Source organism: Cnephaeus nilssonii (assembly GCF_951640355.1).
Source record: "Cnephaeus nilssonii genome assembly, chromosome: 17".
In the NCBI taxonomy this organism is placed as follows: domain Eukaryota; kingdom Metazoa; phylum Chordata; class Mammalia; order Chiroptera; family Vespertilionidae; genus Cnephaeus; species Cnephaeus nilssonii.
In genome coordinates this window covers 22,483,452-22,506,917 of record NC_137088.1, presented here as the reverse complement: position 1 = coordinate 22,506,917, position 23,466 = coordinate 22,483,452, and the positions used below count along the sequence as shown (strand labels likewise).

The 23,466-nt window shown below is 38.7% G+C and overlaps 1 protein-coding gene across 5 annotated transcripts in view; it reads right to left on the bottom strand.

Annotated features, from left to right (window-relative positions):
• Nucleotides 1–23,466, bottom strand: part of SATB1 (SATB homeobox 1) — a 103,550-nt gene that overhangs the window by 12,767 nt on the left and 67,317 nt on the right. For all 5 annotated transcript variants that reach the window (XM_079795648.1, XM_079795647.1, XM_079795646.1 and 2 more), the window contains exon 9: nt 23,295–23,450. In XM_079795648.1, the coding sequence (XP_079651774.1) occupies nt 23,295–23,450 (156 nt within the window). The remainder of the gene's footprint in view (nt 1–23,294; nt 23,451–23,466) is intronic.

The window sequence follows — 23,466 nt, the reverse complement described above, 5'->3', positions numbered from 1 at the left end:
TTTGAATGAGTACATTCTGAACAACAACTAAACTATAAAGCTAGCAAATTATCATTCAGCAAATAATGTTCCACTTTTAAAAGAACCTGTAAGTGTTACTTATGCTAATGAAGACAGTTTTTAATCTGCCCACAAACATGCTAATAGAGGGCAATTTTTTTTTTTTTTAAATTTACAAAACTGTCGGCACTCAAGGGTAATTTCATATCAATGTTCTATAAGCTAGGGATTGGGGGGGGGGGTGGTCTGGGTTCTAATAGTCAGAGTTACTAATTCTTTCACCTTTAGAATAAAGGTTTAAAGACACCACAAAAGATGCCAAAGGGACCAATGATGTTTAAGCCACCCCTTTAACATTCCAGAAGAATTCCATTTTCACACTTTTTACGCTTTACACACACTCTGCCTCAAATATAGTATTAAAATATACTACTTCTTCGGGGGCCCCGACATAGACACACCAAGGCTTAATGGAGGTACAACCCCACTTCCAGGCCCAAGGCTTCACACACCACCTTTAACCTGTTTTGGAGAACATTCCTAACACTTTGAACAGTGAGAAACAAAACAGTGGCAAAGCAATACTGAAAGCATTTTACATTATTTACTAGGTTAAAAGGGTGAAATGATACTTTAAATACATCAAATTTCTCATCATCTAGGCCATTTTTTGGTGGCAAAGTGGTATTGATCTTTCCAAATGCTTAAAATTAACTATTTTCCAGAAGGTCATTATTTGATTAAAGGCATTAAAGTTGAGGGCAAGAAGCGATGCACTTTTTCTTCTTCCCCATTCAAATCATCATGTAATTTAATAAAAACCATCCCATCATGTCCCGTAATAAAAACGCTTCTCTTAAGATATTGTTCTTTACCTAACATATTAACCTTTAAATGCTATGAAGTTCTTTAGGAGAAAACCTTTGCAAAAGCAGATCATTCTATAACATAATGAGAGGCCAACCCATTAACATTAATAAAGATACATGTTCTCCTCTATGGAATTAGCAGGAAATACATTAATCTTTCTCCCCAGTTTAATAACTCTACCCTGTGTATTGCAAAGAGAATTTCAGCAGGTCTGCAAGCAACTTTTTCTGCTTTGTTAACACTGGTCTTATTACAGAAAACCTGGGAAATAAATTTGAACAGAGAAGTACCAGTAAATGCATTTCCCATTCTGAAAGTAGCACATTAACATCTCCATTATTCAAAGATGGGTTTTAAAAAGAAATGTATTTAAAGAGATATATATATATATATATATATATATATATATATATATATATATATATATATATACACACACACACACACACACACACACACACATATATATATAGAGAGATGTGATTCCTAGAGAAAGCACATATATATATAATCAAATATATTTATTTTCGGTTTCTAATACTTGTATTTGCTATAAAGAAAGAAAATCATGTACTCTCTTAAATTATTACTATTTTTAAACTTCTAAACTATTTCTGTTTTAAACTCTCTCCAGACTCCACAGTTTATGTAAGGGACTCTATATCTTAGCCAAAAATCTGTGGGTTTCCATATTGTGGTAATAAGAGGACATAAAACAGCTCTCCATACATTTCTCATTTGAGTAAAGTTTTGCCATTTTGTCTTTAAAAGGTTAACGTATCTACCAGAGTTTCTGGAGGTTTGTTATTATAAAAAAAACACCAAAAAACAGGTTTATACAATCTGGGTGAAAGCTCCCTTTAAAATTTAGAGAATTTATTAGGAATATTCAGAATCATTAACAAATCATATTTATTTTTCAATTTTGCTTAAAATTTAAGCCAAAACAAGAAAATCATTCATCTGCCATGTTTTTGTTTTTTCTTCTTTTCTACCTTCTCACAGCCACTGACTTTGGGGCACACATAAATATGGAGGCTTTTTTTTTTTCCTTTTGCTATAAACTGTTTGGGCCATAGCAAGATTATCAGATGACAATCTGGTCAGAGTAGATAAAAATGGTTCTCGCTTAAAATATTTTTCAGGCGAGGAGAATCTCATGTTTAAAGAATATTTTCACGAGGGAGAATCTGAGAAGTGAATGAAGATAAAAGTATGACATTCTCAACAACATATTAAACAAGCTAGCAAGAAAATAATCTCTTAATCTGACTGAAATAGAGAACTCCCCCCCCCCCCCGACCCACCCAAAGCCTTAAATTTTTAAAAGATTCAACTTGGAAAATAACTTAAAAGCTTATTTTTTTCATATACTTCAAGCCTAGTTTCGAGATGGTTTATTCAAAGCTTAGCCAAAACTGATTCTGGCTTACATGTTTAACTTGAATATAGTTTCTGCAAATGAACTGCTTGTGTTTTTTCCCTCTCAATCTGAGATGTATTTTTGACATTCCATAAACTTCAGTGCTATGATTCCATTCTTATTTCACATTTATACACTGGGCCTTAAAAATCTTAAGATTTTTATTCTCTCTTTGTTCCTCAAAGCTGGTGTCATTAGAAACTTCAGTACTCCCAAGGCTCATGCTAGACTTTTCATCAGTTTCAGCCTCTACTTCTATCATAATCGTACGCTTCTTTCCGCCCTGCTCACCACTGTCTTATCTGTGCTGGGGCACTTCTCCCTTGAATGATGTTCTTAGGCACCACACATGTTTAAATTACTTCCCAGGGATAATTCTTTTGATTTCTGAACAAGAAACGTTTAAGTATTGTTCCTTTTCCTCCCTTAATGTAGGGGGAAAATACACTAATGACTGAAGCTTAGATGAAGAATGAGAGAACAAGTGATATTATATGGAGTTGTGATTCCTAGAGAAAGCACATAAATATGATGTCTGACTTAGTCTCTTGGAACTTCCTGATAAGGGACAGACGCAGGTTTAATTCAGCAATTTTAGATTCCTTTAGCCATCTTTGAGGTGCCCTTGGAAAAAGGATGCTAGGATGAGAATCACTGCTCTGGTCTTCTCTCAAACTGCTGCTCAGAAGGACCCCCATTATAGAGAAAACGTTCATAGTCCCTAGAGCTGCACCCAAGTTCCTCCCAAGCATACTTGTGTTCTGATTCACTGGCCTATTTCTTGCCTGGTGCCCAACACCTCCCCACATTCTATTTTCTTCAACCGCAAAGCCCTTTCTCCTTTTTTCTGCCCATCCAAACACTACCTTCTCCTTCAAGTCCTGCTCAATCACCTCAGTATAGCATTTATGTAGGTGGACTTGAGTACATTTCCTTTCCAAGCTTTAGATCCTCCTCTACAAAGTGCGCATAACAACAGTATGAATCTCACTGTTAATCTCAAGATGGTGGCTGGTACAAATGAAACAATACATTCAGACCAGGGCCTAGTCCATGATATACACAACAAGGGTTGATGAGCTTAACTGAAAGCATTTGCCTTAAATGGCTCACAGCGTATTTGGGAAGACCTGGTGTTAGTTTTTGCCCACTGAATATGACGTTCGCTGTAGGTTTGTTATTTGTGGCCTTTAACATGTTGAGGTATGCTCCCTCTATTCCCACTTTGCTGAGAGTTTTTATCAAAAATGGGTGTTGGATTTTTTCGAATGCTTTTTCTTTGTCTGTTGATATGACTTTGTGATTTTTGTCTTTTGGTTTGTTTATGTGATGTACCACATTTATTGATTTGCAAATACTGTATCTAGCCTTGCATCCCTGGAATAAATCCCACTTGATCATGTTGTATGATCTTTTTAATATACTGCTGGGTGTGATTTGCTAATATTTTGTTGAGGACTTTAGCATCTATGTTCATCAGGGTTATTGGCCTGTAATTCTTTGTAGTGTCTCTATCTGGCTTTGGAATTAGGATAATGCTGGCCTCATAAAAAGAGCTTGGGGGTGTTCCTTCTTCTTGGCTTTTTTGGAATAGTTTGAGGAATATAGGTGTTAGTTGTTCTTTGAATGTTTGGTAAAACTCCTCTGTGAAGCCATCTGGACCGGGGCTTTTGTTTGCTGGAAGTTTTTTGATTACTGCTTCTATTTCATAAGTTGTTATCAGCCTATTCAGGTTTTCTGATTCTTCCTGATTCAGTTTTGGGAGGTTCTATTTTTGGGGAAGATCTAACATTAAAAAATACCTATTTAGTGCAAGGCAGTATGTGATAAGCATCAATGATGGGCAGACATTAAGTGGGACCCACTGGGAGGGGAAGAAGAGACGTGTTGGGGTGGTCAAGGAAGTCCTTACTGGTAAAGAGTGGTATTGGCTTGGCTTTGAAGAAAGGGCAATATTTGGAGTGGGTAGGGTAATGAAAAAAGGAGTGAGGTGAATTAGCATTTGCTAGGAAAAATACATAGACCAGCTGGTTTCGAATTGACTATGCCTACAACTCTTTTGCTATTGCTCTTTACCGTACTTTCCTGAGAATACAGCTTAATGACTGCGACCTCTACTCTATATGCTATATGTCTCAGATCTATTTGTGAAGAAAGCCTGGGTATGTATTTGAATTCCTATTCTACTGACTAGCCCCCTGAACTTTGGTCAAATTACTCAAGTCCTCTAGACCTCAATTTTCTTCTCTATATAATGGGGACAATTTTACCACCAGTCACACAAGGTTGTAAGAATTAAGATAATTCATGCAAAGGGCTTGACACACATTGATGAATGTCAGCTATTATTATTTCTACTATTTTTGTCATCATCACAAAGATAATCCACAGGAATTGGAATACCTACCAAGTTAATAAGAATAATCCAATCACCACATCCCAACCCGAACCCAGTATTTTCCTCCCACAAACTAGTTTCTCCTCCTATGTAGTTTAACTCAATTAACAGTATCACCACCCACCCAGTCACCTGTGCTGAAAGGCTGTTATTTGAAGTATAAATTGGTATAATCTTTCTGAAGGGCACTGAGAAAATGTTGAATGTAGAAATGTTTGGCAAGCACCTTTAAAACACAAATGCCCTTTTTTTTGATCCAATAATTCAACTTCTGAGAATTTATCCTAAAGAAATGATCATTAAAGATGTATACAAATTATTAAACTATAATGATGCTCACATTAGCATTATTTGTACTAGCAAAAGTTAAATATAACTTAAATACACCTCAATAGGGAATTAAAAGGTATGTATATCATATGAATTAACGAATATAAGGCACATATTATGTGCATATGCCATATATATATATGTATATATATACACACACACACACACACATGTATAATTTAGCCTACCGAACTTCCTGATAGTTAAATATACTGGTTTAATTAAGCTTACTTGATCCCCTGAGCCATCTCTGAGATGTGTATATACATATACAGTATATGTTTATATAGAGAGAACACCAATCAGGCTCTCTCTCAGTATTGGGATTTGGGGTATTTTTATATTCTTCTTTTTTTTTTTTAAATATATTTTATTGATTTTTTACAGAGAGGAAAGGAGAGGGATAGAGAGTTAGAAACATCGATGAGAGAGAAACATCGATTCAGCTGCCTCTTGCACACTCCCTACTGGGGATGTGCCCGCAACCAAGGTACATGCCCTTGACCGGAATCGAACCTGGGACCTTTCAGTCCGCAGGCTGACACTCTATCCACTGAGCCAAACCGGTTAGGGCTATATTCTTCTTTATGCTTGACATTTTTTACTTTTTTCTATAGTGACCATGTACTGGTTTTTAATTTTAAAAAATAGGAAACCGCCATGGCCGGTGTAGGTCAGTTGGTTGGAGTGTTGTCCTACACCCAGAAAGGCCACAGGTTCGGTTCCCGGTCAGGGCACATACCTAGGTTGAGGGTTTGGTCTCCAGCTGCGGCATGGATGAGAGGTGACCAACGGATGCTTCTCTCTGCTATTTATTTATTTTTTAATCCTCACCTGAGGATATGTTTAGTGATTTTTAAACAGTTTCAATTAAAAATCTGATCTTTCTTTTTCTCTTCCCTCCATAAAGGAACAATGGTAAATTCCTGTCAATTCCACTCCTTCAGAACCTCTCCTGCATGTGCTCCTCCTTTTCCGTCCCTACTGCTCTGGTCCAGGCCCTGGGAATTTCTTCGATGGACTAATTAATGCTGATGGGTTTTTTAGTTCAGTCCACCCCCATGTGTGTTATCTGAGTTACAGTTACTACAAGCAGATGCCAACAGCCCTTTGAGTGGCACACTCTTCACTTTGCTTCACCCTAGGGGCTGGGAGACCCCTGAGGCTCACACTCCCATGAGTGGGTGTTAAAATTGTAGCAAATGATTCCTACAACACTGAAGTGGCAGTAAGTTGGGGGGACAGAGAAAGATGCAAGAATGACACAATCTGGGCCATTTCTTTAGTGACAATAAACTACTCCTCTGTAATTCCTGAGGGTATCATGGATGGTAGCAAAGTCCAAAAGCTCACATTCATAATGCCGGTGGCGCACGTCGAAGAACTAAGATTCAAACTGAGCTCAGCTTACTAGGTCTAAGGAGGCAGGGGAGCACTATTAAAGCTTCTGTCAAAGGCAAATATACTGAACTATTTAAAGGAGAAGCTTAGCCCTGGTCAGTGTTTCTAAATGGTTAGAGCCTGCCGGAGCACTGAAGGGTTGCAGGTTCGATTCCCAGTCAAGGGCATGTACCTGGGTTGCTGTCTCAACCCCCTTTCCTTTCCCACATCGGGCACATGCTGGAGGCAACCAATGTATGTGTCTCTCTCACACTGTTTCTCTCCCCGCCGCTTCCACTCTCTTAAAAAAAAAAAAATCTATGGAAAAATATCCTCTGATAAGAATTAACAATTTTAAAAAAGCATAATGAAAAACTTCCCTTTTTCCAAAGCCCTCAACCCAAATAAAGATGTGCTCTTATACTGTAACGTTAGGAAGCAAATGTCTTACCATGCTGTATCCTAAAGTCACTATTAAAATTTTGCATTATTTTTCTATTCAAAATTATGAGCTATGAAAAAAGACCAATGAATATCCATATATGCCCAGTGCAAAAGCAAAGAAAAATGTGAACTTACAAAATTAATAATTTTTAGGTTATGATTTATCTGATACAGTGGTTAGCTTACAAAAATAACTGACTGCCATGTTATTTCAAACAAGTATTTCTGCCACTGCATATTGACTTATATAAAACCTTTCAACAATGCAGACATTTCCTAAAATAAACTATTCTCCCCATAATGTATATTTAGGATCTTGAAATTAAAAGTTTAAATCTTCCTTCCATGATATTCTAGGATAACAACAAAAAAATGTTTAAAACCAGGAGAAGGCAAATCGGGATTGTAGGAGTTAAGGGACTCGTATCCTGAGAGGAACAATCAAAAGGGGGTGTGGGGTTCATTATGAGCTCCCAAATGGCTTAGGATTTTGCTGATAAAATAACACCTATTTTGTGGTCAAAACCCACATCTTATCTATTATGCAAACCTACTAATCAGAGCTTGGCTTAATGAGGGACTCAAATCTTGTGATTTACAAGGAGGCATTAAAAAAAGAAAGCATAAATAGTTCTAGAAATATCATGGGAGTCCCAGTGACAATGGCCAGGTTATCATTTTATCAGTGAAGGGAGACAGGGGAAGCTGGGGGCTCTCTGCACAGGCCACCTCAGTTGCTCCTGTTCCCTACCTGGGGAAAGCAGGCTCTGAGGGCCCCAGGGCGACAGGAGTGGAGTCTGGCCAGACTGTCTTTCTGAGCTCAGAGGCCCTACCCCTCTCACCTGGACTCCCTCAGGAATGCGCTAGCCTTTGTGAGGGCAAAATTGTGAGCAGATGAAATTTGTTTCTGAAGCATTCCATCCTTTCACAAATAATTACTAAGTGCCATCTGTGTGCAGGATAAGAGGAAATTGGGGGACAGACATAATAGGGAATCATTTCACTTACTGTCCAGCGAGGTAAGAACAGCTTCAACCTGAGGTGTAAGGTGATATTAAAGGTGTCTTTCAATGGACAAACGTTTCTAGCCTGAGGGCAAAGGAGCTCCTTCATACAGTGCTGCACCATCTGTGGCACCGGAATGTTGGAGAGGCTGCCCACAAGGTTGGCTTTTGTCGTCATTGTTTTAAATGTTACTGCAATGTTGATAACCCCTGCTTACATGGGAGTGAAGGGCACTTGAGAAATAAGCATACTAAAAGGCAATGCATAACAAAAAATGTTGCCCAGGTAGAATCAAGAATTCCTCAGCTATTGCCTTTAAAAAATATGTTTTTTTCCTACACAAACTTTATTTAATCATTGATCTCATCTCTTTTGTGTCATGAACCCTCTGGCAACCTGGGGAAGCCCAGGGATGATGCCTCTACTGAAAATGTTTTTATGTGCCTGAAATAAAATACATAATATGAAAAAAAAACCAATTATGAAATACAGTTATCAGAAATTCCTGACATAGTAATATGTGCTTCTTTATTAACTCACTAAATAAGATCTAGGGACAAATCTAATAACTAAACTATTACAATTTTATAGTGATGAGCCTAAATAATATTTTGAGGTACTGTAATAACTTAATATGATATGAAAATACTTGTGATTTTTATTGGTGATAAATTCATAGGTATTGCTAATACTACTGTGATTTGTTGCCTATCTGATAATTAAATAAAATGTCAAATTTTAGTTATGCCTTAATGAAAAAATGTTTTTTTCTATCCAAGTTCATGAACATCTTGGGGAAAGGTAGGACACAGGTTAAGAACTCCTGAATAGGGTGCCTCCCTCCACATAATGTGTGTGTGCATATATGCACATTTTTCTGCAACTATCTTATATAAGTTCCTAGTGGTCTAGAACCATGGTTGGCAAACTGCGGCTCGCGAGCCACGTGCGGCTCTTTGGCCCCTTGAGTGTGGCTCTTCCACAAAATACCACGGCCTGGGCGAGTATTTTGAAGAAGTGGCGTTAGAAGAAGTTTAAAAAATTTGGCTCTCAAAAGAAATTTCAAAATTTCAATTGTTGTACTGTTGATGTTTGGCTCTGTTGACTAATGAGTTTGCTGACCACTGGTCTAGAAGATTTCCTTAAGATGGCTTTTTTTTTTTCTTTGCCATGAAAGGACCATTCCTCTTAGAGACCTTTAGTGTTGGAAGAAAATACTTAAATCACTAGTCTGATGGTTCTCAGAGTGTCTGGAGGAGCCCCAGGTTCCAATCACAGGTGTTTCAGCTGTGCTTTGGTTTGTGTTGATGAGAATGGCCCACCCTAACTCAACCCTCAAGTCAATCAATATGGGGGAAGATTTATATATTTCAGTTCTGGATGAGATTTCATTCATAAAACAAGTTTCATAACATTTTTGGCTGCCAATCACACTAACACATATGCACACCTCACTGTTTTTTTCCTGGTTCTGTAACAAACTCACAAAAGGGTTTACAACCTCTGAGTAAAGCCTCGATATTCTAACTTAGTTAACTTCATACCATCCACATAACTATAAAGGTAAATGAGATTAGCTGAGTGTCCTCTGAGAAATGTCTGTCTGCCAGGAGAGGAGCACTAACAAGTTTTTCCACAGACACCTGGATTCTCAAATAGAAGGGAGAAAGGCAGCAGGTAGAGGAGGGAAGGAAGGAGTGGGGGCCTGGCATGCTATTGGGGTGTGGGGAGGGGGCAGCTAATGCAAATGCTAGGAAGCCAGCAATAATCAAATAAAGATCCTGCCCTCACCACCACTTTTCAAAGAGTGGGTGGTTATAAAGTATTTGCCTTGAAGATTTGAGGGCAGAAGGAAGCTAGTCAAATAGAGGATTAAATAAAGAGAATAAAGTGAGCAGAAAGATGATAAATCGGGGTGGAGTGAGGTGGGGAAATAGGTAGAAAATAACTGAGCACATAACCATCTCAAAAGTTCATATTATATGTAGGTCGATGTTAATTTTTTCCAGAAATATATATACAACTTTCTGTCTAGAAATTAGGCTTGATGGATAAGGCTTTAGTCCTTATGGTTATCTAGGGTCCAACTTATTTAGTCTCTTTAATCAAAATACTAAAATAAAATTATTACCCATTAGGCTATTACCCTTCCCCCAAACTCCAAACATACAAGCAAAAATTAATTGCAAGCCAGGAAGAAATAAGGCAATTTAGACAGTAACAGCTTGGCATGGACTGAGCTGGGTTTCCTAATGGCATTTGTCTATTGGCAAATGTATATTTTATTTACAGCCTTCACTTCCTTGACCTTATTGAAAGTAATTTATTTTTACCTAATCTGCATTTCATTTAAACCACCAAATACTCCATCAATGAACCAGCTAAGTAGCACCCATGACAACTAGCACTTCTGTTGGTTCCACAAGTAAAATGGGTAAACATTTAAAGGAGACATTTGGGGATGGGCACCCCTCAGCAGCTATTAAATGCTGCAGGTACCAATTTAGGAATTTGCAAATATGGGCATCAAGATATTCCCTCCAATCAGCTGTCACTCCCTGCCTCTTTTTCCTTGTTTACTCCCTACTTCACAAATCTCTTCCAAACCTGTGATTTCTCATGGACTGCATATAATTTTCCCGCTATATTGTGCTAGTCTTCCCAGCAAAACTTACATCAATTAAAAAGAGAGAGGAGTTAATGGTAGATTTTCAGGCATCAATTAAAAAAACAAAAATATATATTTAAGGAGGAAACTCTTCAGCAAACTTCAAGTCATCTCATGTTGGCAACCACTAACCCACCTCATATTAAGCCAAGTCCATTCCCCAACCAATCTGAGCTCATCCCTCCATACTGTGCTGACTCTGCTAGGTCCCTGGTAAGGAGAGGGAGACCTTCCAGTTTTCTAATAGCAGCACTTAAATTATATCAATCTTGAGCTCATTGCACACCAGATACCATGGGGTTCATACACTGGATTCCAAACAATCAATTTTCCTCACTACATGGCACTCATAAGTAATTCCTTTTGGCCACAAACCCCAAGATAGCACTTTGTCCCCCCAAACTGAGCCCTTCCATTCAAAATCTTACCTCCTCTGTGATTCATTCTCAGACTAACACACCTGTTGGCAGTACCTTCAATCAAAATAGCACCCTCTTCCCCTCCTGTGCACTTGTTAGTCTGCAACAAACTCACAGAACCTGGAACTGCAAGGGCATTAGACATAATCTGACCCAACCTATTTTATCCTAAGGGAAGTTCAAAGCCTGAGAGGTTAAGCAACTTGCCTGGGGCTACCCAGTGGGCAGCAGTGGTATCGGGCTCCCACTATTTACAATTCTCCATGCTTTCTCTGAAAGATGAATTTGATGGACAAGGAATTACATAAACCATCTGTTAGTCTGCAAATTTACCCTATTTCTAACTGACGCAGATAATCAGGAACCACACCCTCTCATTTCTTTCAGCTCCGAATGAAAACGTGAACGACGCTGCAAATGATACTGATGACCTCAACAATGATCATGAAAACTGCAGACAACGCATCCAAGAGGAAACAGCGGACAGTATTCAAAGGAACCCATTCTCCTTCCCGCACATTTTCATGAGGATTTGAGAGCACTGAAGACGAGCAACTGCAGAATGCCGGACCGAGGTGGGGCAAGATAAAGTTTGTTAACCGTACTTCTGCTGAATCTTCAACTGTGACTTGCTAAAAGATGCATGGAAACTGTCCTTTTATTAGACCGGGACCAAGCAGGGTCCCTAAATAAAATTAAAAGGTTTTCCTTGACAATGGGGTTATTGTAGTCTAATTAAATTCAATGAAAAGACACGCTCTTCCCTCATACCTAACAGAAACACTGAATATTCTCAAACTCCATCTATACCAGAGCATTCCTAAAGAAACAACTCTTTGTTTGCTCTCTTTCCCGTTCCTGTTTGTATCAACAGGTGTGCTAGGCACCAAGAAATCCTAACAAAAACTAAGGTTTGCAAACATGGAAAACTGGGGATGATTTTACAGATTGTAAATGAAAATTCTCACTTAAAAGGAACAATTGCAAGGTTCCTGTAAGGGGTGTAGTTCTACCAGTGATTATAAAATGCGATTCAATTTGCATGCTGGCTTATCTCTAACATATCTTGAAATAGCTGTACAAAAACTTCAGGGTTATTAAAGCAAGGGCCGTAGCAATGAAATCATAAGCTTTGTTTTTTAAACTTTTTTTTTTTTTTTTACTTACACCCATACAACTGTATATCAAACCTCTTCTTCGGAAACCTAAAATGCAAATGATGATAGCAGCGGTGGGCTGGCCTCACTAATTAGCAATGGGTGCCTTCACCTCTGTGTTCGACAGGATTCTGAGGCATTACCTCTACTCAACAGGAAATAGTGTTGTGAAAGAGTCATGATGTGGGGATTGAAACAAACCTTCCACAAGAACTGCACCTTGCGAAATGACTATAAAGCTAGACTGAGACCGTGTGAAGAAACTGACCTAATGATTTCATATTAACCGTGTGAATGGCTTAGCAGCTGAGATGGAAAGAAGGGTTCTAACAAAAAGGCAAATGTTTTTTTCTTCCCTCTAAAGCAGGGGTGGGGAAGCTCTTTTCTGCCAAGGGCCATTTGGATATTTATAACATCATTCTCTGGCCATTGCAAAATTATCAGCTTAAAAATGAGCCTGCTATATTTGGTCAAACATTTAATTAACTCACCCCTAATGCCTTGGCAGGGCCAGACCCAATGATTTCGCAGGCCTTCCTTCCATTGCCTGCAGGCCGGCCGCTCCCCACTCCTGCTCTAAAGTAAAGAAAGTATAAATAGGCATAAAAATTTTCAATTTTAAAGATGGAAGATATTATGGAGCAAACACAAAACACAAAGAAAATCGCCAGGGTAAGAAGGGAGTAAGTTCCAGTAAAAAAAGTGGGGGAAGTAAAGGCGTTTTTTTTTGTTGTTGTTTTTTTTAATTTGAGAAAATAACTAAGTAAGAGGGAAAATGGATAAAGGGAACAAAGGGCCAAAAAAGTCCACTATTTTATGGGAAGCGGCACCTCTTATCTGTTAGATAATGGGACTCCCCACAGAATCCCAGGGAGCTTCTATGTGAGGCTCATCACTGAAGGAGTAAAACACAGATAAAAAAAAAGACAGCGAATTTTACTTGGTATTAAAAGCCATTTCACGAGGCTACATCTATGTTTTAAATGTTCTCTAACATGGGTTGCTGTGAACCTTCTTGAGGCTGGACTAAGTCACCCCTGCTCCCATCGCTTTCTCATCCCTTAATTTTACTCTTCCACCAGCTTCTTTGCCTTCTTATGGCTCCAATACATTTTTTTTTTTTTATGGCTGGGTTCTTCCGAGACTGGGGATAACTTTGGCCTTATATGCTTACCTACTGTGCCTGCACTTTGGGCCACTTTATCTCCAATATTTCTCTAGAGACAGAATGCATGGACTTTTCAACTCCGCCTTTCAAAATGGTTCTGCAAATCCATAATCATCTCTAAAAAATACATTTTCTGACTGGGTCCATTTTTTGGTTTTGAATTATTTGGGATTATGACCAGAAAGCCTAAACCAACAACTTTTCATTAAAAAAAAAAAATAAGGGAAACTGTCCTTTAAAAAACTCCATATGCTCAACTATAGCAATTCTTTCATAATTTAGGTTCAAATAAAAGGTTTAACACTGAAAAAATTAAAAAAAGGTATAGCTCAAAGGGATATTATTCCTCCCATTTAAAAAAAAAAATCTTACCAAAAAATGGAAAGCCCAAAGGAGAATAATTTTTTTTTTTCTGTTCAAGTTCTGATGAAAGTAGAAAAAAATGCGATTTGCTGAAGATTTTGATTAAAAATAACCTGGAAAACACTAGGCCACTTCTCCATTTTTCTAAACACTCCTTTTCACTGCATTTCATTTTTATTTAAGCACATCATCAACACACACACACACACCCCAACTCTTAAAAAAAAAAAAAAAGAGCCTGAAATTTTAGTTACACTACATGTGGTTTTCATTTGTGAAAAATGAACAAGCTGTTTGTGGTTAAACTGTCTAATCGCCTGTTATCAATCTAGCGCTGCATTCAAGATTTACAGGATACATCAGCTTCTGTGCCACATTAGCTGTAAAAGGGGAAGGGGGGGTTGGAAAAAGGAGGAGGAGAGAGTTTATCCTGAGGAATAATATTTCCAATGCAGCCACACTCGCACTACATCTGGTTGTGCTGGTAGCGGCAGTTAAATTGAAATATTTCACAGCGTGTGTCAGAAACATGCAGAATGGTAATTATGACAGATCTGATTAAGCCGGAGAGCCACACGCTCCCTGGCCAGCGCCGGTTGTGCAGGTGTGACCTTGTGCGTGCCTGCGTGTGTAAATAAAATTAATTACAAGCGAGAGGGTGAAGGCTTCAGTGACATCACAAAGCGGAGAAACTCCCAAGGGGGAGACCTAATGGAATATTTTCCCTCAGTCTAATAATACAGTTCATATTGACTTGAGGTAATTAGTGGGATCATTAAAGCAGTTTTCCCGGCGTATTTGGCTGCCTGATCAGATTAGTGAAAATGTTCTTCAGAACAAGCCCTGTGTGGTCTGCCAGAGAGGAGGAAATAAAAAGCAACAAAGCATATTTTGGAATGATAAGCAGCACTGGACTTTTACTCTAGCAAAAAAAAAAAAAAAAAAAAATCTCCTCTCCGGAGCCTAAAGATCTAACTGTCCTGTCCATTTTAATTCTTCTATTCAACTTTTGTATTCCTATATGCATCGGAACGATTTCTCTCATTTCCCCTTTCTCTGTGTTCAACCAGAGTGCTTTCTCACTATGAGCCATCCCAACTCCCCAACAAATCTCCTTTAAACAAGGCGATTTTAAAATTGGGGAAAAGTACCTTAAATGACTGTGTTACTGTTAACTGACAATATGGGGCAATTGGAAGAGGCAAAAACAAATTAAAAAAAAAACAAACAACACAGGAAGGAAAGCCACTTAAAATACACCTACTAAACAAAAGATCCCTCTCTTATGTAACACATAACAGAGATTTAAATATTTTTTCGCATTTGGATCTCAAAATGGATTTGGCGTAGGCCAAAGTTGGGGCAAACGTTCTTCCAGCGGAACAGAACGCAGACCCCCTCGTCAAGAAAAGGGCCATTTGTTTGAAAAGACTCTATTGAGCATGCTCCACCTTGCCACTGGAATATGCCAAGCGCTGTCACAGATGGCAGGCTCTGACAGTTCCCATCCGTAGCGTCGATACTCGACAGTTCAGCACAAGATCAGTGACATTCTGTCTCATTAGAACCACGCTAATTATCACAGCTAGTTTCAGGGGAAACCATGTGTTGCAATGGTCAATTTGAAGGAGTCTGTGCATCAACAAACTGGTAATAAGGATCAGACACCTTATTATATGACAGCATGCTGTCTATGATCTGATTTACAGAATCAGAGGCACTGAGGCGGCCGAGGAGGCTGGCAGTTTATGAAACAGTGTGTTTAAGCCCAATTCCTCAAGCACACTGGTTGAAAAGGGAATTATTTTAAAAAACACACAAAGACAACTGGAATTGCTGAATCAAGAAATCAAAGCAGACTACCTCCTCTATTAGCATACTACAGGAGTAGATGAAGACCTAGAAAACAGACAGCTTCATCAATTTAACAACTGTAATGGCAACTCCACAAGCGGTCTGGAGCGCCTATTTTTACAAGGTATTTAGTGATAAATTATAGAATGGCTATATTCGTACTAATCTCTAAAATATAGACTGCACATATATATTTTTTTAAATGGGTGGTCTGTGATTTAGCTGTGCCAGTTTTTTTTCCCACGCAAAACAATCGCATGTGTAAAAGTATAACAACTATACTTCAAAAAAAATGAATAATCTCAGAAGTTACTTTTAAGATACTAAAGGTATCCTTTCGTCAGGGCAGAAAAAAGTCCACGTTAGATTCATCTTCCCAACCTAAGTTCTCCTATCCCTCTCTGAGCACCTCTCACTGACGTGCAACTTTAATGATGCCTTTTCTTCCAGTGCTATCTTTCTATTGTCATTTTGCATAAATGCATTTTCATTGCTCATTCATTTCACAGGGCCTTTATTTTCATTTCTCATATGAGGAAGAAAGAAGATAAAGCGGAAATAAAACCTCCCTTTACTACCAAAAACATAAAAGATAACTGTTGAGACTTCTGAGAAAACACTTCGTCTTTTAACTTGGTACATTGTTCAAGGATTATATCAGTGTTCCTGTTGTGTGCTAAGCTTTTAACTGAATGACACTGTGGTTTAAGATGAATGCCTATTAAAAGTTAAACCCCACTGGTTTGGTGTCTTCCCTACTTCCATTTTGTAGATACATGACCCTGTCCTAACGCACTAACTCTTCAACTGTCAAAAGATTACAGGAGTTGCCAAGAAGAGGAACTTGGATAGGATATTCTTAGTCCACACTTTTCAACCTATATTAATATTTTTGGACAAAAGGTGGTCTTAGATTAAGCAGAGTTTACAAATACATAATTGGTATACTCATGCTTTAGTATGTACACTCTGACCTGCTCTGTAATTAATTTTTAAAATTAATTTAGTGATTTTAGATAGAGAGGATGAGGGGAGGGAGGGAGAAAGAGAGAGAGAAACATTGATCTATTGTTCCACCCATCCATGCATTCATTGGTTGATTCTTGTATGTACCCCGACCAAATTGAACACACAACCTTGGCATATCAGGACGACGCTCCAACCAACTGAGCCACCCGGCCAGGGCCACACTGATCTGCTTTAAAGTGGATCACTCCTGTGGTGACCTTCCTTGGTCTTCCTCACATCATGATCCACTTTAAATAGTTGGCCCAATATTCATAAATTGATTATTTTCAAATCTTGTCTAAAATATCCCTATGACATTTTCTAAAGATGGAGAAACTGGGTGGGCTTAATGAGTTATGACTTTATTTGCAACAGTTAACTTATTAAGTGGGTGAATGAGGAAAATGTATTTACATGACTCTAGTTAATTAATTTTTAATTTAGGGGAAAAGAGTGAAACTTTAAATGATTTGAAAGTTGCAGTAAGATAACCAGAAACCTTCTGTTCACCCTGTTTAAAATAGTAACATCAAGTGTCTAGGGAAAAACACCTCTTTGTATGACTTTTTAGCTAAAAATATAATGAGCAAATAAGTAAGTGTTCTATTGGATAATTCTGGACCTCCTCGATCAAATCCTAGGTTTACTAAAACACATGCTTGTTTCTATAATGCAGAAATATGAAAAGGGCTTATAATCATATCCACAAATTTAACTCTTAAAAAATACAACCTATGTACCTTCAAGCCAGTAGAGTATATCAATATCTATGTAGCGAAAGTTGTTAATTTCAATAGTCTAGCTTAACAAAAAAAGAAATAAAGATAGGTCTACATTTATGAAAAGTCAATCCAATATAGCTTCCCAATATGTAGACATGAGATTTTTGAAGATCGGCTACCAGCACAGAACACCTTAAATAGGAGAACACTGGAACTCCACATCCTTCTTACTCAAGAACTCAGTACAAGCCACCAAAAATACGTTAACCTAGATGTGGGCAGACAGCTGAGATGGCTACGCTCCAGGTTGTCTTACTTCTCTCCTCACTCTCCCACTCTTGTCCTTTCCTGCTCTAGGAAGATGATCCAGGGAAACCTAAGATATATTTCCCCAGGCTCTCCTCTCCCCAGTAAACATACATAATATTTAATAAAGCACTAGATGGAGAACATGTAAAGTGGTAGTGCTCTCCGCAGACCCTGGCTGAAGAAAACTCTATTTGCCCAAGAAGTGCTTTGAGGACACAATGTGACTATCCTCCCACGGACTGCTGGAAAAGGGTGTGGCCACAGCACTCACAGAGGCCGTGACTCTCACATCAGCATGGGCCTCCTGCGTGTCTTACATGGGAGGCTGCACAGGTGAAATCGTGTTGCAGCGAAGTCTGTCACATGGACATTCCAAAAGAGTGAATCAGCACAGAGCTTCAAGGTGCCGTTTCCGTGAAGTGCAATTTAATTCTAACAAAATAAAAGATGCCTTCACTCGCATGCTAGAATGCAGAATGCAATCATGGTTCTCTGATTTTTTTTTTCCTGGATTTTGTCACTATAGATTCCTATTCCAGCAATGAAAATTACAGGATAGCCCTAGTTCAAGCCCATTTTGTGATATATTATGTCTTACTGTGTTTAAGAATTCCAATCACCATCTCCAAATCCAAAGGTAAAAAAGATGCTACTCCCCCTCCCCCCCACCACCTATGCACCCAAGGAGCACTAAAGCTTTCTTCTTTTCTCTCTCTTCTGCCTCCCTTCTCTCTCTCATGCTAGAGGCCTTCAATCTCAATGATAAAAGTGTCTGAAAGGATGGAAGAAAGCGAAAGGCTTTGAATTATTTGGCCTCTTCAACTGCTTGTGCTCTTCCGAGAGGAAGAAATCCTCTTGTTTTGGTTTTCAAAACTGTACCTATCAACCAGCCAACGCCGTAGCAGCCAGAGGCCTCTAACTCTACGGGACTGGTAGGTAGAGAAGGCAGAAGGTTATATGGAAAGCATGCTCAGTCAAATAGAATTTCCATCATCTAGTTGCTTTACCTGAAAGAAATGCTCTGCTCAATAAAGGAGAGAAATCATTTTCTAAACACAAGTGGCGATGCATGCCGCTCAGTGACAGCCCTTCACTCTTACTGCATTACTGTATCTGCCAACTCCACCTCTGCAAACATGAAAATCAATGTAACAAGTCGATGTACAAGGCAAGGCCTACAGCGCTGCTAATGTCCCCTTGCTGGACACACACCTTAAGTCTCAGAGCTCTCGGGGGCTTTGCCGTGGAATAAAATTAGATTCCAACATCTGCCACCATTAAGGAAAAAATTCCATTTCCATCTCCCATATGAAAACACTATAACCAATGAACAGTAACTGAACCTTGATACCGTAATGGTTATTACCCAAATCAACTATTTTTTTTTTGAACAGTAAAATTAGCGAATTCTGCTCTCATAATTATTTGAATGTTATCAGACTAAATGTTTGATAAAATTCCAATATGATTCACTTGAAAAAAAAAAAACTGCTGCTTATTTGAATACCCAGAATATAAAGTGTATTCATTTGTAGCTATTCACATTATGTTTAAAGCATATCATCTTTTTAAAGTTGGCATTAGCCAGCTTTCCTATCCAAGCACAAAAATCGCCTACCTTCCAGGTTGCACCCGCATATTTTATTCAGACATTTCTATTAGAGTTAAAAAACAATCTCATTTCTATTACTCATCGAAGAGGAGAGATAATACACGAGAAATGGTGGAATCCACCGAGTGGGTTTCTTTGACTGGAAATACTTTGTGCATTAGTCAGTGCCTAGCACAACTAGGATGTGTCTGGGTCCATACCATTCTGGGACTGCAGTAACTTCAAAATAATTGTGCTGCCTGTCATTCAGGGTACCTACCTAAGGCTTTATCTTCTTACACGAAAGGTGTTTGAAATACGCGAAGAGAGAATAACAATATCTCTGTGTGGGGGGCTGAGCCTCTTGCTTAGCACATTGGACGGCCTTTTCCATTTGTGTATAGCACTGTATCACTTCAAAGCTCTTCTGCATACATCATACCATGTAACCTCCTCCCCATGTTAAAAGACTCTTGGGCTCAAAAAGGTTAACTAATTTCTCACTATTATAATATCAACCACACAGCCTGGACCACAGCCTCCTCCGAGTTCTCTCACCCGTCCCCCCCCTGCTTCCCCATCAGGCATGGAAAAGTGTGCACTCCGGCCCTATGCTGGTAAGACTCTGTCAGCGAAGAAAGGAAAGCCCCCGACATTTCCACTATCCATTAGTCCAATATCCCGAATTCATCTTTCCTGGAGCTGCGTTCAACTTCGGTACTGATGCCGCCTGGAGCCCCGAGGAGACACTAAAATAGTAGGACAGGTGCAGAGAACCGGGGGTCGGCTCTCCTGTTTATTAGTCATGTGTACAATGGGAAAACTACGCTGGCTCACAGGGTTACTCTGAGAATTAAATGTAGAAAACAGAGAATACACGATGGGGTTCAGCAGAAAAGAGGTGACGGATGCTAAGTCAGCCTGGAGGGAGAATCAGAGCAAGACACAGCAGCTGGTGGAGCTGGACGGGACTGGTGCACCCTGCTTTATCCATGCCCCGCCTCCACCAACCCCATGTTCGGGGCCTCCGCCTCATTCTGACAGTCCTTGCCACATATCTCCAAGGTGTAAATAGAAACGGAATTCTGACCATGAAAAAGGTCAGTCTGATTTGAAGGTTTTTTAAAAAAATTGGTTTGCTAGTTTTTCTGTTCCCGTCACAAAAATCATGGCAGGAGAACAGAAGTAAACGACGACCTTCCTTGTGAAGTCCGATCTCCTCCCTCAGGGTTACACACTGTTTTGGGGCCGTCTTCTTTTTAAGAAATCATCAATCTTCCTACCTGTTTCAATCAACAGGGTAGGGCTGACAAACAAACTCCACAACCAGGAGAAAACTACAGAAATGCTCTGTCAGGAAGGTACAGTACATTAGGAGTTAGGAACAACCATCCGAGAGAATGAAGTGAACAGGTTAACTCCTGTGGTGACTCCACCACCACCAATGGGCGCTTGGATTCTCTTTCAAGCAGGAATGAGAGATGAGCTAACAGCGTTGGGGGGTTTCGGGAAACACCATCTTGGCAAACTCAGAGAAGCTGCCAAGCGACATGGCTGAAAGAGACTCATGGGGAGCTTTGCAGGACAGGGGTGCAAAGAGCAAGAACGTTTAAAACCTCCCCCGGACATCACTCACCTGCCCTTATCAACCAATTGCTGCCACTGTCTGAAAAGGCCCAAAATCAGTGACTTAGCCCAGGCAGGGAGGATTGAACTTCCCATTGAAAAGAACGAAAGTAAGCAAGGGGCTGCTAACCATAAGGGGCTATGCTACAGTCAGATGGTTTCCAACCGGTGTGCCGCAAGAATTTTGAAAACAGGCAACACCTGATTATTTAATCAGGGGCACTGACCTCTTCTCACTTAGATTGTCAAGAAGATCACAACAACAACAACAAAAACCCACAATGAGAATAGCCAAAACAATAATAGCTGTCCAGTGTGAATGCCCTGTCTTGAACCATAAACATATAGGTCATATAATAAGAGTTCTATCGTAATAAGGTTGCTTCCGATTGATTAATTCATGGTACCAAAAAATCCTTATATACAAGGATGGGCACTTTTGAGCAAAATATAATCACTATTATTATTATTTTCTATAAATCAATCAAAAGTATACCTATTTTTTGTCAGATCGACAACAAATATATTTTTTGGTGTGCCGCAGAATTTTAGTAATTAGTTTATGTGTGCTTTGAAACGAAAAAGGTTCAAAATCGCTGCTCTAGTCAGAAAGGAAAATGGGGACCAGATAAATTAAATGACATATGATAAGCAAGTAAGTGACAGTTATCAAAAAGTTTTAAACCAAAGAACTTATATACTTATATGCACAACCCATGGTCATGAGCAATAGGGTAGTGAAGAAGGCCTGAGGGAGAGGAGATAAAGGGAGGGGGTCAGGTGGGAGGTATCTGTAATACTGTCAACAATAAAAAAAGTTTTAAAATTTATTTTTGTTTGTTTTAAGCCTGACAGTAATACATGTCTAGTTTCTCTGTCTATTTTGGAGATTTAGGGAAAGTATTTGGCCTTGTAGGAATTTAGTCTGTTATCCTTGATAATTTAATTGGCTAGGTCATAAAAGATGTAGTATGAGAAAGAAAAGCAAGATTATATACATTTAAATATGAGATCCTCATCATAATTAGACTAAGTAGCCCAAACAAGAATACGCAGGGTGGGTGGGTGAGGGGTAAAGTGAGAACAGGACATTTCCCCTTAATGCATAGTCTTGGCATGTAAATGAAGACATCTGAAGAAGCACACAGGTTTGCAGCGGCTCTAACATTCTATCATAATTAGAAACATTTCAAGAGCCCTGTAATTTCCAATCAAAATTACAGTAATTTCCGATATACAAGCCATGATTCATGACAGATTTTTACATTCCATGAGAGATTACGGTGGCCTGATGTATGACACGCTGAGTACAGCACTAACATAAACAATTCAGTTTAATGTTTAAACAGCACTTGATGTTTAGAATCTCACAATAAAAGAAACATATTATTGTAGAAATTATCACTTTGACAGTGATTGAAGGGTAGGCAGGCATGTGGCCTATAAAGCTATAATTTTTACAGTCCACAGCTTGAGTTTAATCATTTTTCTATAACATTTCCAAGATATCCCTTAAGTATTTCATCCAGCCTATAACTTAAACAAGAACAACCTTTTCTAAAGCAAAACTCCCATCTAGGTCCACTATTAATGCTGATAGAGTGAAAATGTAGGAAAAGCTCAAAAAAGTAGTATACTGTAAACACTCTCAGGGCTGTATATTTTTATCAAAGTTAACCACAGTTTATTATAAAGGAGGGTTCATTAATGATAATACAAATATACTTGTTTAAAATTTCAAGTTGTCGAAATCTTACCTGAGCGCCCTTGACTGTCTCTAAATTCTCCCCTTGGTAGCATTATCAAAGGAAAAGACAGTGTAGTATTCCTTGAGTCTTGTAAGACTTATTCTTGCTTTGAACAAGGGTTTATAGATAATTGTGAGTTCCTGCATATAGATGACTCGGCTTTTGATGAACATAAATTATCAATATACGGCAATAACACTGATGAAGAACTGCATTATTTTGTTATGTTTTTATCTTGTTTTGTAGGAATTTGTAACTCCTCCAATTCAATTCTCTTTATAATTGATCAGAGATGGACAATCTTTCTAATTATAATTCGATTTGTGTGTCTTATCTATAGAAAAACTAAAATCACTCATATGCAAAGATATACATATGTGTGTGTCAATTTGTTTTAGTAAGTGCACTTAAGATTTATAGGTGCCAGAGCTGGAACAGAAGAAACTATAATGTTTCTAGTATTTTAGGATAGAAATCAAGGTCATTTAAGTAACAATGAAACAACAGTAATTCAAGTTATTTGTTCCACTACAATGGACCAGACTGAAAAACTTCCTGTACGTTACAGTCTTACTCTTCTGAAAACAACTATCAACTGACTCAGGGATTTATTAAGAAGTCCTAGGTCTGGAGAGTGGCTATTGGAGGAAATAAAACCAAGTGTCTAGTATCTGAATCTGAACGTTTTGTCTCACCAGAGAGTTCTGTACATAATCCCGGAGACTGTGACCTCTCAGTGATGCGAATGCATACTGAAAATAGACATCCTGGAAATAGATAAACATTCTCCATGCCTAATCGAGGCTCCTACCTGGCTCTTGGTTGCTGCGACCTTCGCAAACAGTGCTTGGGACACTTTAGCGCGCTTCATTTCCTGCTGAATCTCATCATAAATGGAAGCATTAATGTTCATGGTATTGTTCTCTGGTTTCCCATTCCTCTCAGTGGCAATAGTAGCTGTTTTCACCTACAAAACATTTTGA